We start from the raw sequence: 18593 nt of genomic DNA, 5'->3' as shown, positions 1-18593 counted from the left end.
AATATAAAATTATCTAAAATAATGTCAGTGCTGACCACTATAATTTCATGAATGAAAATATTAAACAAAACTTAATAATAATCTCATTTAAACTCGTACTCATTATATTCCATTACTAATTATCTGTTTTGAAGCACATTTGCCGAACCGAACAATGAACCGAAAACAATGAGCTCTGATGATTTCATCAACAGTATTCATCAACTAATTAAATGGTTATACGCAAACAGCATCACGTCATTCTGCTACCGCATGCCGCGCCACGCCGACGAGGTACACCCATAATAGATTTAAGCTCATTTAACAACAGCGTATCTTTAAAAAGAAGCAAAACCTACATTCGTCTTTAGTTCCGCGAAATAAAGACCAAAATTGAATGTCGGCTAAATAGAAAACTGCGTACATGCGTATGCATGTTCGAGAAACAATTTGCATAGAATTTTAAACTCTAACGCGCTTAGCATTTGGTCGGAAATGGCTCATTAGGCATACGAGATAATTAAGCTGGGGATACACGTTCTCTCGGGGCGGTTGCTCATTCGTGCATAATGGACTCGGGGCACAGCGACGCGCCTGACGCTTGACAAAACGTGGTTCGACTTTCACTCTCGTTTCAAACCAGTCTAATCCTATAAATAATGGGGTCGTCATATTTGCACGCGTAGAAATTTGGAAAGCATTACTTCACTTGCATTCAGAATCGATTTAACTACGTTACTCTATTTGAAAGATAGTCAGCACTTCTATAGAGTAATGAACGCTTACGTTACGACTTTATTCTTTAAATTGTTAGAAATAAAAATGTTTTATGACTTCTTACAAGATTATAACCGTACTGGTGCTCCTTGTCTCTTCTAGAAAATGTTACAACTATAATAAATTATGTAAGGCATGTTGTAGATAGCTTCATATCATATGAAATTATATTCCTGTAATAACCATACAATGGGTGAACTCGATCCGAAACTGATAAGAGTTTCTCAGACTCGAGTGTTGTAATCTAACATACGACAGGGAGTCAAATGAACAAAGACTCGTAAGTGCAGCGGTGTTTGCTTATCGTTTGTTTACAGGCCACGTCTTGTTAGACGATGCGGCTGGCGCGCCGACCGGCACGACATGTGTGCATTTTTTGCCCGCCCAAGGAGGCCGCGGGCGCGAGGTTATACACCCATTATTACGTCCTTCCTACTTTCAATTATTATTATCGGGCGGCGGCGCCGCACCCGCGACGGGGAGGAGGAGAGAGGCGCAGCTGCTGCCTACCAATAATCAAGACCTGTCTCGCTTAGAGCGAGACAGAGATAGCCCCGCAAAAGTAGAAATTCCAAGTTTGTTTAATTTTTACACGTCCTGTTAAATATCTACAACAGACACAAGGTAAACAATTAATTATATGATCTTTTCAGCAACTTGTGTGCCTTCAAGAGCGTAAGATTATTTATAAAAATATGTTTAAATCATACAAATCCGAACGCGATAGGAGGCGGATCTCCGAAAATTGCCGAGCGCGCCCGACACAACTCGCCAGTTTGCTCGCCGCACTTTGGCGGCCGGTCGTGAGGATGGTGCTTTCTGTACGTGAACAAAGGGAAATAATTGTTTGCAAGTGTAAAGTAGATGATGTCGTCTGAGCCCACAAAAGTGAAGGTGGAATACATAAACGAGGACAAAACTAGCAAGGTAAAGAGTGTAAAGTGAAAGGATGCAGTGTTATTGTGTAACAGATCGGACGCCAGCGGGCAGTGGTCTCGTGTCGGTCGGCGCAGGGGGAGGGCGGGGCGAGTGCGGCCCCGGCCGTGTGGGGCCCGCCAGGCCACACGCAGGAGGTTGTGACCGTGTTGCAAGCAACTCCCTTGCCGAAATAGCATCAGCGTCCTCCTCCGGTTCCACAACCCATTTCATCCGGCCCTATTCTATTATTTAGATCAAAACTCAAATTTACACTATGGCGATTTTTCTATAACAAGTTGCTAACACTGGCATCATGTATTACGGTAAATAACAAGCTTTCTACGCGAAGCCATTTTAAATTACACGAAATGGAAAAATGTTCGAAGCGAATAATTACTAGCTATAAAAAAGAAACCTGTGTACATACCTAAAATTAGGGTGTTCGATATGTTACTGTGATAGCCTACTTAGCAGCTGCATAAAAATCAGTCACGCGATTTGAGGTGGGTGGATCAAAGGGCGGCGGCGGCCTTGCGTGCGACGACTCCCGGCACTTGTTAGGAAAAGGCGTGTCGACTCACAACTATTACGATGTATAAACTTAGCGAACTGTTGTAACGTCAAACTTTACACACGTGCACACGTGAAAGCATTGAGATCGAAAAACAGAACTTTCGATAGTGCGACGCACGACTCACATATAAAAATGAACGAACGGTATTGAACTATTTAATTTGTCTATGATGCAGACAACTTGTGATTGGGTTTCTGTTTTTGTTTACCAAATCTCATCGTTTGATCTTTGACAGTACGAAAGAAAATTATGAAATTCAAAATTAGTTGAGTAAAAAGTTTAATCGAATTGTTGTTGTAATTTATTAGTATCTATTTGTTTTTGTATGATTTATGGAATGTTAATGTCCGACTTATACGAGGTGAGTACCATGTTACGTTCCCAAATTATGGTAAAATGTGAATTTGTTGAAAGTCATACTTTAATATTCCCACTGGCTTAATATATTCTGCCCCTATAGTCTGACCTCAATGCCTTAGTGTTCACCACGGCCAATTTTGATAAATATGAATTCAGTAAGAATTTAAACACGCACAGCTTAACAAACTAAAAATAATCTTAGTTCTTAGCTGCATCAGCTGCATGTTCTCTGGTCAATTAATTTTTATTTCCCGCCTTCAAATGTTGTGTTATTTTCTATACATAACTTGTACGCAATATTATAAAAAAAAACTTCTTTACACTGTCAGTATTTCATGCACTCCTAATCTGTGCTTAAGGCATCATGCCTCCAAAGACTAAAGAGTTAAAAACAATTGGTTACTGCACAGTACAAGACTTTCATAACACGAGCACAGTTATAAGGTTTACAACGGAACAGTTTGCTATGTCTGTAACACCAAGTTATGATAATACCCTTTATTAATTGATATGAAATTAAAGAATAACAAGCCGGACTTTGTATAAGCAACGGGCCAACGGGCTACTACAGAATAATGAATCAATCCACTTTCATTGTACCAGTCCTAAGGCTAAATGTTTTGAAACATCTTATTAGGCAAGAATTTTAATTGTTACTCACCAAAATTTTGATCATCTCTGCAGAGTTCTCAAAATTTTAATAAAGAAAAATAACACTGTATTGAGTTACACATCTGAATCTAAGTATTGAAATTTACAAAATAATGCTGTACCTACCTAATATTATCCTTTATGAATGGTTCGCAAAGCATACAATTTAAATTAATCAAAGGTACTGCTGGCTCGTATAAAGATATTGACACAAAAGTTCAGTGCAAATTAAAAAAAAACTTTCAGTATCAAAATAAAAACACAAAATAAGTAACATTTAACAACAAACAATGTCTGGTATTCAACTGTTTCATGCAAATGTATGACAAACGAATGCAAATTTCACACACAACTTGCCTTTTCATTTGTAAATTCAATTCAATACACACAATGTTTAATGACTTCATTCAATATACAGCTGTTTTGTGAGTTCTTGGTGCAAATATTTGAAGTGTTTATCTTCACAATACCAGAATCTATACACTACTTGTTATTGAACTGAAATGTTCAGTTACCATGAGTTTAAATGTTAATTATTACTGGCTGTTTTTGCTACCAAGCAGTACCTGTCTGTGAGTAAATGGAATGGTCTAGAAGTGTGTCTTTGTGTGCAATAAAACAAGTTAAAAGTATTAGTGATTTTCTAATTTTATTGTTACATTTTCCATTTTTTTTTATTATTTACTAGACTAAACTAAGAGGGTGTTAAAAATAGCTAAAACTCCATGAATTAGATACTGGACTGACAGTCAACACCCGTCATTTACATACAGGATATAGTATAGGCTTTTGTAACTACAATAAAGTACCACCTAAGAACTCAACTCATACACGGAAAACTATAAATTATTTAAGTATGATAATCAAGTTGTAATTGTGATGTTACAGGAAGGCAGCGGGACGCAGTCTCCCCTCGCTCTCCTGGCGGCGACGTGCAGCCGGCTCGGCGCCGCCAACATGGGTCCTGAACAGCAGCAGGAGAACAAAGAACAACAACAGCACTTCAGTCAGTATTTTATTTTGGCTGTACAACCTTATTAAAGAGTAAAGAGGTGAATCAGTAGACATTAAAAATGCAGTCAGTGTAGTCTGTTAAGTTACTCAAATTAAACTTTATGCTGTGCTTATGGTTTGTAATATTAAACTTTTTACATAGACATTCACTGTGTATCTACTTCACCTTAATGTAATATGTTAAGACTATGAAACATTCACACAATATTTCGATCTTATCTTAACCTTTCAGGCCCACAACAACAGCAACAAGCTCAACAGCAACAAGTGCAGCAACAGCAAGCACAGCAACAAGCACAGCAACAGCAACAGGCACAGCAACAACAGGCGCAGCAGCAGGCGCAACAACAAGCGCAACTGATACAGCAACAAGTGCAAGGCGATGCCGCTACGATAGCCGCGATACAGCAGCAGTATTTGCAACAACAACAGCAACAGCCGCAGCTTAGGGTTATAAGTTCTGCTGTGGTGCAGCAGTTGAGAGCCCAAGGGTTATCGGTGAGTCAGGATTAAACACGTTATAACTGCTAGTATGGATAAATATAAGAATCATACAGTCTAATTGTTAATGATTGCTTTATTTTACGTTTTCAGGGCAATGAACTATCAGCAGCTATTGTGAATGCAGCAAATTCAGTTCCAAATGGCATCCAAGTACAGCAACCACAGGTAAATTTATCTTTTTAGAGGATTTTATCTCTACGTGCAATCGTTTTATAATTTTTTTTATAGTACAAGGAAAATGTGTTACTAAAAATACTCTATTGATAAAAGGAAAGTCTAGTATTTTTTGATGAACAGATAGTTGTACGACTAAAGCATACTAATTAATAATTATTCCTCTCAGGTTATATCAATGCAGCAGCTACAGTCGTTACTGGGAGGCGGCGTGGTATCGGGGGAGGGCGCCACCTATCAAAACTCGCCGCAACAACTATTGCAGATACACCCACAGTTGTTACAAGTACGTAGCTACCTATATAAACAGAAAAAAGATAGTTTCTGTGATTGTAAATGACATAATCCAGATTTGGACTGTTTTAAATATAGAACGCAAAGCGCTGTTATAGTGATCATAGATTTCTTCCATAGTGTACACTATGTTTCCGTAAAATGAAATGAAATTAAACAAGCATCTTCGAGACTATAATCAACTTAAGCATCATGCATTTTCCGAATGCTATTTTCATGACGGGTGTGTTTGGATACCTAGTTTCACAACAAATGCGTCTTTTTGGTTTCTTGATTTTTAAATAATTTACAGTTTAGTATTAGTTATTGTATAGTACGAGTACAAGGGTGTCCCCCCCCCCTCAGCAACAAGCGGGCGGCGTGTACGGCGGCTGCCTGGTGGGCGGCGGCGTGCAGCCCATGCAGGCCGTCACCGTGGACGGCCAGGACGCGCTCTTCATACCCGCGCAACACGCGCAGGTACACGGACACGTACATACAACCACACACGCATACATACACACTAATACATATTACTTTTGCTGACTTACTTTACCTGAAGTCTTGTTCTCGTCCTATTCATGGGCATTTTAAAGGCTGACTTTAGAATATATGAATTACACTTGAAAAGGACCGAATAATATCAAGAAAACTGGCTTAAAATAAATTTTGATTTTTATGTCTACTGAGCATCAAGATGCAAGAACCAAAAAATGTAGCCTAAAGAAAACAAATCCTAACATAATGTTACTTATCAATTTTGTCCTTTCATTACATTTTTCTTTTTTATATTTTTTTTTCAGAATTTCTCGGGCATGGGCCAAGTGAGCCTTGTCAACGGTCAACTTGTGAGGACGCCAGTCCTACCCGCCGGTTTCCTTCAGAATGTCATGCATTTACCGACCGGTATGAACACAAATACCAATAACGTTACATAGAAACCTTTAGATGCTTAGTAAACAAATATGATAATGATAAACTTACAACTGATTTCTAAAAGTAGAGTTAACTGTCAAAACTATTTTCAAGTATTATACGTCGGTTACTGCTTTTCTTGGTAACCATTCAGCTAATGCAGATAACTTTCAAAAATCAGTGGTAAGGCACCGACAACTAGAGTTAAATCCTATTTTGTTTCTCACTTAGATGTTAGTAAACGTTAGTTACATAATTGCTTGATGTCGAAAATGTGATATAGATATAGCATTAGTATAATCTGACTAAATGGGTCAAATTGTCATGTAAAACGAAAATATCAAAATTTTACCGATATAGGACATGTTTAGGAAAGGCTATGTTACCCTCGTGAATTCTTAGTACTATTTAGTCTGGTGACGTAGTCCAAACCTGCGCTCACCCTATCTAATGAAACATCTCGTACCAATACCATAGGTCGTCACTCGCTTTCTCACTAATCATCACTCATTCAGCTTCGGGATTGCTTTGGGAGATACTCCATTCCTACGGCTTTGCTTTATCTAAAAACTTTATACTTTTTGACACTAATTTAACAACTGATCATTTTACCCTACATTTCCAGAAAAGTTATAAAGCATGATTGTTAATTTTTGTTAAAATTTTCTCATCTTTTTTTGTAATTTTGACTTTGAATGATTTTTACTATGATAAGAACCCTTTTTAATCTGTATTTGGCTAAGATATTAACAAATTCATGTTTTTACAACGTAATGTATCGTTATCGTTCCCTCGCATGTGGCTCGTCCGTGTGGTCCCTTACTAATGTGTGTTGTTGGGCTCGCAGAGCAGGCCAGCGTGTCGCTCCCGGGCACTAACCTTAGCATTCCCCTAAGCGCGCTGGCGGGCGGCGCGCCGCTGCTGCTGGGCGACAAGCCCGCCGCCAAGGACAAGCCCGCCAGCCCGCCGCCCGCAGGTACTACTCACTACTCACTCCCGCCCCACAGGCCCCAGCGACGCACAGCCCGAACCCTGCGTGAGCGACGAACGCGATCAAATAAACGGCATATCCTATTTGCGACCAACGACAGTCTACGGCGAGACAAAATTGTACTGTACTCCACCATGATTCGAAAAATAACGTAGCATCGCGACGCATTAAGTCGCGTCGTATTCGTCGGTCACGCAGGTCAATGCATCAGATTCGAGTTACTAATAACAGATCCGGCTCCAGTGACATCAGCGATTTTCATGGTGCTGTTCCAGAATAGATCCGCGTCTGACCTCCTTCAAGACATTCATCTTAAACTCGTGAGAGAATCGACATCATCTTTGCACATTTTATACAGAACTCAATTTGTAAGTGTAACAGGGCACAAAGATTACGTGGCGTTTCGGCTCTGCGTCGTTGGAATCTGAGCCTCAATTTTTTTCTATTTCAAATTGGTGGTCTTTTTTTATTCATGTATTGTATTGTACAGTTTAAAACAGCAACATTGATTGACATATATTTCTACTTTAAAAGCTATTTGAAACTGTCATAATATATCTACTCTTGATATCCTAAGCTAACATTGTTTTGCGGTTTTATTATTTCGCTTGTTGTGTTTATTTTCTCATGCAATCACGCTATCATTACTTCACTTATTAACATTTCATTAACGGCACTGCAGACTTAGATAAATCGATAAATTTTTAATAAATCTTTAATAGGAATAAATAAAACTAAATAGGATAAAATAATGGACAAGTGTATAGAAACAATTAGAAAGCTTTCTTCTGTGATAATTAGTGCACTGTTTTGTTTATTTTATGCCTGGATTATACATAGATTTAGGTTGTTTTTTACAAAACTGTAGTAAACTTTGTTTTTTTAGAAGCTAATGTAGATCAAGAAAACAAAACAATCAAAACATTGAAGTGTATTAACATACCTCTCAACTGAATACTCGTGAGTGGTGAATTGTGAGTGAGTGTAAGCGTGTGTGCTCAGGGGGTGGCGTAGCTGTTCGAGGCGGAGTCCCAGGCGTGGGCGGCGTGGGCATGGTGCCCGTACAGGTGCCGGTGAGCGTGGCCAACGGACACACAGTTTATCAGACGTTGCACCTGCCTGTACACGCGCCGCAACACCTGCAGATCATACCACAATTACAACAGGTACATTCAATTAGACCTTAGGTAGAAAATTATTATAAAACATTAAATTGTAATAGATTATATTAATTTATAATAGATATATCTTTTATACCCTCACAATCCTGACTAGCTGTTACGTGAGGCGCGATTTCGTCCGCGTGGTTGAGAAGATATAAGTCAGGAATATTAAAAAGTTTTTATTCTCTTTTACAAAAATTTTTTTAAAGCAAACCTTTCGTTTCCGCGTAACAGATTGAAACAAACAAGCTCTTCAGCTTTATTATATTCCACAATTTATAGGTACATAGACTATTATCTATTTTGTATTTCAAGTCTAATATTTTTGACAGATGCAAGCTCAACCCCAAATGGCCAGCGTGCTTACACCATCAGGACAAATACAACAGATTCAGATTGCCTCCTTAGCAAATGTGCAGGTAAATATATATACATAGAAATAAATTCTTAATTTATACTAACCTATAGATATTAATCTACTTTACTGTCCTAGTAGGTATGTGAAGGTTAGATACAATCTCATATCGAAATGGTCTCAATTTCTTCTCGTAGGTTTATTTTATATACGTATTATTAGAATTTATTTATTTTTAAATATGGAAAAATTCGGTTTCCTTTGTATTGGGTATTATTTTGCTGATAGAGAAGACGATATTTTTATTTTCGTGTATATTAAAAAATTAAACACTGCAATTAGATGCGGTTTCAAACTGTCAATTTGAATATTCGCGCCAAAATGGACCTACAATACGGATGACGTCACTCCTGCCGATCATTAGCCCACTGATCGTACGACGTACTTGTCCTTGTCCGTCATACTTTTGCATTCTTGACTTTCAAGATATTTTTTTTGTAAAAAATTTAAATGCATTGCCTATTAGCATCAGGTGCCCACAACTATACAATCGATACTCCGAAAAAAAGTCGTGTTGACCAATATCTCGAACCAATGTGTCCATCTACTTCGACAAAGTTTCCTAAATTGTTTTTGACTGGACCTTCTGACCGAAAACTACAAAGAATCTTGTTTCAAGCGGTTAAGAGGAATTCCTATTATTGAACAAAGATTATCATTCGATTCTATGAAGACTACTTCGGCATAAGTCGGGAAATATCCTTGTTTTAAGTACCCTTAGTTAATCTGCTGGTAAGCAAAAGAAACACTTACCAAAAACCTAGTTTGACGCGGGAAATTTAAAAAGGGGTCACGTGATCAAATTTGTCGCTGCAAACGAGCGACGAGCGACTCATAAGACTACACCTTAACTGCTAAAATAAGAAGCCGCTGAATGAGATACAAATTGTTAAAAAACAACATTCTATAAATTATAAACCCTGTGTGTGCAGTGGTCTTTCTTTTATAATTTTTTACATTTTAATAGCAAAATTTTTATAAGTATTTTATTTGCATGTTCCCTATTGTGTGGACAAATGTAGACTTTTTTAATCTATGCTTGAGGATGCAGATAAAGAGCCTAAAAATTACATGTGTCAAAATGTATATTCTTCTATTTATATCTACTACAGTTCCCTACCTACCTGCTGTACTTGAGATTTCTACTTTTTGCTTAGTTTTCCACGCATACACACCATAATAATATGCTAACATAGTGCCAAGACAAAATAATTATATACTAAAAGCTTCTATGGTATGGTACTGTAACAATTAGATTTTAATATAAGTATCCTTGTTTTAGTAAACATAGATTCAAACTATTTTGAGTCTTAGGTATTTCTTAAATTAAATTTATTTAAAAAACGATAAAATTCTAAATTTAAACGTGGTGAAGTGTAGTTGAAAGCAGTTCCTGAGAGACCTTAGCCCAGTGGTGTGACTGACAATAATAAAAAATAAGTAACAGAAAAAGTTTGAACCAAGGAGGTTTTGATGGGTAGTCTTTAATAGCTGTATATATAAGCTGGGTATCGGTTTGGTAGCAGGGCGGGGCTGCGCAGGCCAACGCGAGCGCTGCGCAAACACCCACTACCATCACTCTACAGGTGAGACCCAAAGATATCAGATAATATCAATGTATTGCTTTCAATGGGTTCGCATGACACACACATTTTCTTTTGGTTCATTATTTTTTTTTGTATTTTTATATTATATATTATATTGTTATCTTGGACGGAAAGTAAATACTCAACATTATTTTGTTTATCCTGCAATCTGAAATCCACATCTCATATACTAAGCCTTTTCTGATAATTTCTTGTAGTTTCTTGATAATACTATATTGTATTCTAGATTTTTTTATAACTTTATATGCATTTTTATTTATTTATTTTTCATACGAGTTATTTATTTATATGTCATGCCTCAATGTTGTGATCATTTAATTCTTGACCTAGAATTGTGTTTAAGTTTTATCTCATAATATTGTGTATAACATATCTAACACAACCAGAATTGTTTATTTTTAAAATGTTAAATATTCTGTTAATATTTCAACATCCCTATTTACAACTAACTTTTTTCCTAGCTATCATCAAATTTTTACTCTAAGTTCAAACTAATATAAGGTATGTATATATTGTATATATATTATCTACTTCATTAAATAATCTTTATATCTATCACGCTGCTTGGATTGGATAAAGGCGGTATCTAACCCCATGCAAACGGACTCAGGGAACATTCAGCAACAACCAGCACAGACTATTATCACAAGCACACCAGCAGGACAGCAAGTAACAGTCATACCGGCGACAAGCAATGTAAGAGGTTATAAGTTCTTTAGGGAACCTATCGCAATGAAACTTGTAACTTGGAAAGCATTTTAAATTTAAAATAATTTGCCATAATAAGAGTAAAATGACAAATTTTACATGCCACAATAAAATTGTGACTCCAAATTTTTACGTTTGCCGCCATTTTTCTTGATAAAAGTAGCGGTAAAGGTATAAAAACGTTTTTAAGAGAGGAAAATAATATTTTTGAAAACGGGCATTAATCCATTCGGCAGTCTTCCGATGCACGAATTTTCCCAAAGTTACTGCAAACTCGTCATAGTAACCCTTTGGACTAACTGCAAATTAGCATTTCGAACGAGTTTCTCTTCTTGCGCTTGCACATTCTTTGGCGACACTCCTGGTTAGGTTAGCGTTTGTTTTGTACGGTTAAAAAGTTTGATATAAACTTGACTGTTCGTACATTTTCATAAATAAATGTATTGAGTCTTCGGAGTGCGTTATGTTTATTAGTAAAACTTTTGTATTCAAACATCAATGGACATTGTTTTTGAATCAAGAAAAACTGTAAAGTAAATTCTAAGGCATTTGTCCAATATTTTATAGTGATTGTAAAATTTTTATTATTATTTATTTCCAGGTCCCAACGTTGGGCGTGGGCGGTCTAGGCGGTGCGGTACAGCTTGTACCGGCGCTTGGTCTGCCAGGCGTGCAATTGGCACAGCTGCAGCAAACACAACAGCAGAATGCTCAACCGCTAATAGGTTGGTAATAGAAACAATTAGAATGGGTTGTTTGTTTATGTCATGTTAAAAGCTGTTTTCAAGTAACATTAGCCTATGTAATTGTTGCCTACTTTTCGAAATATTATATATCTGATGATTGAGGGTAAATTTATTTTTCAATCTTTATAAATGACTAAAATGCATTCTATATTTTTTTTGTTCTTGGATATTTTAGGTACCATGACCTCAAATTTTTGTTTATTTGGCACGGCACCTACACACTTATTTTGATATATTTTTTAATAATTATATTGTAAATGGAAAGACAGCGTGCTGCTGGGGAGTTTGTTGCGCCGTTTCTTCTCTCACAGCAAAAGCACTTAGGAAGCGGTGACGGGTGGGCAAAACTGGGTGCTGTCAATGTAATTTGACCTTCAAAAAGTGCTACTTAGTAGCCTAATTTGAATAAATGACTTTTGATTTTGATTTTGATTTTGATTTTGATTTTATACCTAATACATTTTTACCACCAATGTTCCATATAATTAGTCTTGCAAGAATATGGATTCTTTCAAATACAGAAAATGTTAGACTTTTATACTGTAAAATCGACATGGTTGATTGATGGTGTCATGCTAAACTGAGTCTATTGCTATACTGATAAGAAAGAATTTTTGATAAGATTTCAAAATAATGTGTCAAGTAATGTTTTAATGGTTTAATATGCAACCATTGTCCGGTCGGTTTTTGTAAGGTTTGGTGTTATCGCTTTTCAAGTAGTTTCTCAAACTCAGAGGCAGCATTAAATCAAGCAAAGACAAGAAAGCCACGATTATGATCCCCATGTTGTTTTTAATATAGAAAATTGTTACACAGGCCAACAGATCCAACAAGACCCGAACGAGCCTGGCAAGTGGCAGGTGGTGAGCATGAGCGCGTCCAGCAACAACGGCAGCGCGGCGTCCACCCCGCAGCCCGCCGAGTGCGAGGCCGCCAAGCTGCGCCCCGCCAGCCCCTCCGCCGGCAAGCGCCTCATGAAGCGCGTGGCCTGCACCTGTCCCAACTGCGACCAGGGGGAGAAGTAATTACAACACTAACACTAGTTCACGCATTACAAGTTTAAATGACTGTACGGATAGTCGAGTGGTTGAGGTCGTCGACCCAAACTCAGTGTGCGCGATGTGTCGCGGGTTCTATCCCCGCGAAGGGCTAACTTTTTTGTGTGATCGACGAATGCTTGTCTTGATTCAGGGTGTTTTCGTGCATTTGACTTAAATGTTGGTAAAATAAGAAACAAGGATTAAATCTCTAAGTGCGGAAGTCGTTATATAAAAAAAAAAACACGTGCTCAAACACAACCAGCTATAAAACAAGCATTTGTGGATTAGGTTAGATTAGATAGAGGCAGAGATCGAAACCCGATCGGATCGGATTTACGTGATCACCTTAACCGCGTGGCTACCAAAGAAACATATGTATTTACTCATAAATTTTGTTCAGGAATAATAATCTTTCTTTAATTGCAATATTTTTCTTCTGTAAATAATTTTGTTTTTATTTCTATTTGTTTAGAGGGCTATTATCTTTAATTGACTAAACAACTTACCATTGATATTAGATATTCTGCACAGCATTATCTGCAAATCGATTAAATCACTCGATTCTTAAACGATTATCGAAAGTCTATTTTTCGAACTATCTTTATACTAACATCATCTTTTTCCTTGTTTCAGTCGGCTGATGGATCGCAAGAAACAACACGTGTGTCATATAGCGGGCTGTAATAAAGTCTACGGAAAGACATCGCACCTACGGGCGCACTTACGATGGCACTCCGGCGAAAGACCTTTTCTCTGTAATTGGCTGTTCTGTGGCAAGAGGTATAGCTGATGATTTTCTATTAACGTTTTTGGTTTAGGTACAACTTTCACACAACGCCATCTAGTTTTGACATAGTTTGTATTATGAGTGTTGATAAATTACACTCATTCACAGATAAAATTATCGTTCTAATCACACAGTCATTTTTCCTGGGTAGGAATCGAACCCACGATCTCCGGTATTGTAGTCAGGGCCTCTAACCACTAGATATTTATTTTGTATAAAATATTCGTATTTGAGTCTAAGCTAAGACTTTTTCACTTGTATTGATCTGTGATTATTCTAGACAAGCATTAGCCAATATTGTAGTCTAATATTTAAGTATCTTCATCAACAGCGTTTGTTTTTGTGATTTGGGAGAGATCTTGTACTTGAATAAAATTGCTCTGCTCTGTAAAAAAGTCGAAGCATTTCTCAGGTAGAATGATTTTCCTTCGTCGACTAATACTTTTATAATGGAATATTATGGAGCCTGTATAAATACGTTTACTAAAAAAACTAAGGCTTAATTTGTAAACTTTTTTGTCCCCAGATTCACAAGATCAGATGAGCTACAAAGGCATAGACGGACGCACACCGGCGAGAAGAGGTTTGAATGTCCTGAATGTCGGAAACGCTTCATGCGGTCAGACCACCTCGCGAAGCACGTGCGGATACACACCAAGAATAGAATTACGGTAAGTTCTTTACCTCCTGGCCGTTGATAATGAGCGTATAGCGGGAATATATGTTTGATAAGGCGTTCAAAGGGTTACCTATTTTTTGGATGCAGTGCTGGTAATAGCTACAAAAGTTTTGCATTGTCTGTGCTTTAAGTTCACACTATACGCAAAACAATTATCGAATTAAAATGAGTTGTTTGCTTGTCGAAACGGTAACTGTTTTCATTCTGTGTTTTCTAAGGAATTAATCATGAATTATTTGTTTTGAAGATAGGGCCAGCTTATTAGACTGTATTTAACCGTCTTTTATCTTATACTTTTATTTCTTCATTCTAGGAAGTGGCAACATCAACTCAATCAATGTACTCAGACTCGGGCGACGACAGCTGCGACGAGAAAATGATGCTCACAATAGAAACAGTACACAACGATGGTGACGGCGAGGACAAGCTAGTGATGAGACCCAGCCCCAAGATGGAGCCCGACCACATCGATAGCTAGGACGAAGATAGCGACGACTAGAACCGTCGCTATACAGTGATCGTTATCAACCAGTGAGGTGATAAACTGTTCTATTAACAATTGGCGCGTTAATTATTCGAATCCGAAGGTTTGTGATCGTCTGAGACAATTTTATATTTTCTATTGGGGTATTGTGTCTTGTGTATCGATAGTCGAATTATAGTCTGGTTAGAAGATGGTAGATATCAAAGGCTTAACTGAGATTCAATGTTAAAATAAATATTAATAGTAATGTCCTTACTGTGTTTGGTAATGATATTCCGTTGAGTCTTTGATTTGATTATCCGCCAAGGAAAACCTTCAGAATTAATGAATTATGTATGCGATTGGAAAAGACTACTATCAAGCTGGTCCGTGATAAAAAGGGCATATATGTGTAAAATATAAGAAGCTTAAAAAACAAACGAATTGCATTTTGTAAGAGTTGAAACGAAGATGTTTGTATGAAGAGCACCAAAATATATCAGAAACATGAAAATACTTGGAAACGGTGAAACTAGCTGTTAATAAAATAATATATCTGATTTTACACTTAATTATGTAAGCATTAAGGTTCTATTTACCTTAAATAGGTTGTCCATATTGAAATTACTTAAGATAAAGTGAGATTATTAAATATATTATGATGCAAATATTAATTATTGATTGTAACCCGGTTTCTGAACAGCGGATCAATAAACTCTAAACAAAATAATTGATCACGGCTGTGATTGGTTGTTAGAGAAACTTGCAACCAAACACAGCGTTTGGCGTGACGTTTGACAGTTGATTCAAATTTATAATTGAATCTGTGTTTTAGAAACTGGCTGTTTATGTTGGATTTTGTTTCGTCTTGTTGTAGTATGTTTGTATACATTGAAACTGCCTGTAGTGTGTATTGTTTTAAGTAGAAAAAATATTTATATGTAGATCGTGAAAGTCTTTTTAACTTATATTATTCTAAGGCTAGTTGACTTACATAAAAGTTTTCTACGGAATAAGTCAGCCACTCTTAGTTACAGTCATAGTTGTAATAAAACAAGTATACATACATACACAGATATAGTACTTAAACAACACGATCGTTCCTTACAAATTGTAAAAAGGTTGGCTATGTAACACCAAAATATAAAAACTTTTTGGTAGTGCCTGTTTCTTGTTGAAGTTTAACGAGTAAATTGTTGTTGAAAAGAAATTGTCAAAAGAGTAATCGTTTCGAATACGATAAAAAAACAATTTTATTGGTCTGTGATCAAAATTTTGTATAGGCGTTGTAAATGTTATTGTTAGTCCTACAGCAAACACATGTACTTACTTGTAAATTGTATATATAGTGTAAGAACAACCTAGATATTAAATATGTAAATTTTAGGAAATAAGATCTATTTTTGTACATAATTTACAAAGGATTTATGCCGTAACATTGCTTTTTAATGTCATTCCAAAAAGGATTTTGTAGATTGCGTATTGTTAGAAAACTCGAAATAAAGGTCATGCTACACCGCTAGAGGGAGCGAGCGAGCTAGCTGCGCAAGATATCGTTTCATGTCATATTTAACTTTTGTCTAAACAGCAAACTTGAGAGATAGGAGCAACAGATCGCTCCTAGCTGACGGTGTGACCAGGGGTTATACAGCCATGTCTCAAAGTGTTATTATAGTTTTGCAAGCTGTGTGAAGCAGCTTCAATCTTTCACAACTGAAATAATGACTTTCGAGACGTGTTGGTAGCTCCTACACTCCTCTATTCATATAGAATAACCCCACTATCGTGACTTATTTAAACCGCTTTACCATTGCATAGTAACAATGTATCTATAGATTTATATGTACATTTGTTTGGGTACTTAAAAAAAGGATGATCGTTTAAAAAAAAACGCGAGATTACCTAATCAAATATACCACTGCAATAAAGTAGTTTTTTTAGATACAAGATTTAGATACTTAGGTTATCTATTAAAAGATTGTTTACCTTTTTCAAGTACGTAGACAAATGGAGTAGAGAGACTCACCCCCATTAATTTATACTCGCCACTGTCACCAACAATACTCGTAGACCAGTAGTTATAATATACAGTTGTGTAGTCAGCACGGTTTCCTGCCTTTTGAATACTTAAAAACTTAGATTTACATACAAAAACATTACAATTACGATAATTATTGAAACTCATATCTTACAAGTTAGTTTTGGAAGTTCAAGACAAATTTGTAAGTATGAAACACTTTTTGTAGTTTTTTCAAGTGAGAATTACTCTTAAACCATAATAACCGTCTTAAAGTTTGTGCATAGTTATAATGAATCACTTAAAAATGATAAGTCAGATATAAATATTTTTTGTACAAGCCCTAACTAGGTAGGAATATGGAATGGAAACTGAAATGTCATTTGAAGGAGTAAGAGTTTGGTACTTGTTGAAATGTAAGGCATTGAGAATATAAACCATCTCCAATGTTGAACTTAATTGTCGAAACAGCTTTGGGTGTGTCGTCAGCGTTATTGTGGTAATCAATGTCCATGAGAATTACTGACATTGAACCTATTTGTTAGTACAAAATCGCACGTTTATATACTTCTGTCATGTTATGTTTGTTTTGAAACGGTTTACTCACGCGTATTTAGAAGTTAGGAGTCTTTAATCGGGATCTGACGCTTCCACGGAGTTCCGAGTCGAATTGACTGACCCCGTTTGGATCCGAAACTAGTCTAGGGCTATCCCGATAAATATGCGTGGGTAAACCGTTATTTAATAAATCATCTTACTGTATATTGTTGTCGCGGTGTTGTTCAATTAGGTGATACCGTTGCCGCATTAGTTATAGTAAAATGTGATTTAGTGCTGCCAAATATGGTTCAATATTCATCGTCCATCGCCAGCTGTTGGCGTGCAATAAGGATGATGACTGGGTATAAAAAGAAAAAAATCTCATTAGTCCCTCAGTTAGATAATTGAAAAGTATGAGACACGTATTTTTTCCTTTTTCAGAAAAACTAGAATTGACAAAAATTAACTGCTTTAAAGTTTAGGAGGCTTGTGACGTAACGGTATGGTAAAATTTACACTCAATCGTGACGTCACGCGTAAGTTTCATTCACTGTAATTTGGTCAATTTATGTTTTCGGGACAAATTAAAAAATACGGATCCATTATGATACAAAAAACTACAAGAGGGACACTGCAAAAAGGATTTTTCATCATCCCTATTGTTCGATACTCAATACGTACAAGAAGAGTGGTACATCGAAGTAGATGCTGGGTCCAATGTCATTGCTATCAATGTAAATATAGAGTAAGAACCCTTCTCTGTATCTTGTAAGCTGTATATAATTTTATTGTTGAACTGGTTAAATAAAATATTTTTTATATTACATTTAGTTGTTTTGATTTCACCTTTAGTATAAAATTATAGTTTGAAATTTTCTAGGGTACAACCCTATTTGAGTGCTTTCCGCTTTTGTCTTCCCCGTGAGTGTGTTCACATTTGTAAAATGGAGGGTTATTAAGAGCACATTCATTTATTCCCAAATAGTTAAATAATTACTTGTTTTTAGACACCTTGGTTACATAAGCGAATAGGCATTATAATCGCTATTGCGACAATTATTATGAAGTTAAACGACTTTTTTTCGTTTTTTTTTCGAATGGGAAATCATCGAATGACTCCTCCCGTTTTGGGTTGAGCGGAAGAGAATCTCAGACATTTACTTACCAAAACCCACCCATGTTCCTTCACTTTCTGTACTGGGGCGACGCTGTTAAACAAATCACTTTTTTTGTATTAAGCACCTAAGAATAGAATGTAACCTCCGCAAATCAGACTAACACACCATTAGCAGCGCTTT

At 36.6% G+C, this 18593-nt stretch overlaps 1 protein-coding gene across 4 annotated transcripts; it reads left to right on the top strand.

Annotated features, from left to right (window-relative positions):
- The first annotated feature begins 78 nt into the window (after positions 1–78).
- On the top strand, positions 79–17656 carry LOC113493167 (transcription factor Sp3-like). 4 transcript variants are annotated; one of them, XM_026870994.1, is made up of 16 exons: positions 79–1683; positions 4148–4265; positions 4506–4771; positions 4868–4942; positions 5121–5237; positions 5591–5704; positions 6028–6130; positions 6987–7115; positions 8133–8296; positions 8626–8712; positions 10232–10294; positions 11625–11748; positions 12586–12790; positions 13443–13589; positions 14123–14267; positions 14589–17656. In XM_026870994.1, exons 1-16 carry the CDS (start codon positions 1621–1623, stop codon positions 14751–14753), a joined length of 2085 nt encoding a protein of 694 aa, XP_026726795.1. In that variant the 5' UTR covers positions 79–1620; the 3' UTR covers positions 14754–17656. The 4 variants fall into 4 exon arrangements, with proteins under 4 accessions (XP_026726795.1, XP_026726797.1, XP_026726798.1 ...); XM_026870995.1 differs by lacking the exon at positions 79–1683 and adding an exon at positions 1690–2609; XM_026870996.1 differs by lacking the exon at positions 10232–10294.
- The last annotated feature ends 937 nt before the right edge of the window (positions 17657–18593 follow it).

The sequence above is a fragment of the Trichoplusia ni genome, chromosome 4 (assembly GCF_003590095.1).
Source record: "Trichoplusia ni isolate ovarian cell line Hi5 chromosome 4, tn1, whole genome shotgun sequence".
Taxonomy (NCBI): Eukaryota; Metazoa; Arthropoda; class Insecta; order Lepidoptera; family Noctuidae; genus Trichoplusia; species Trichoplusia ni.
Note: the sequence above shows the minus strand (reverse complement) of the source record. Positions and strands in the feature narration are given on the sequence as shown.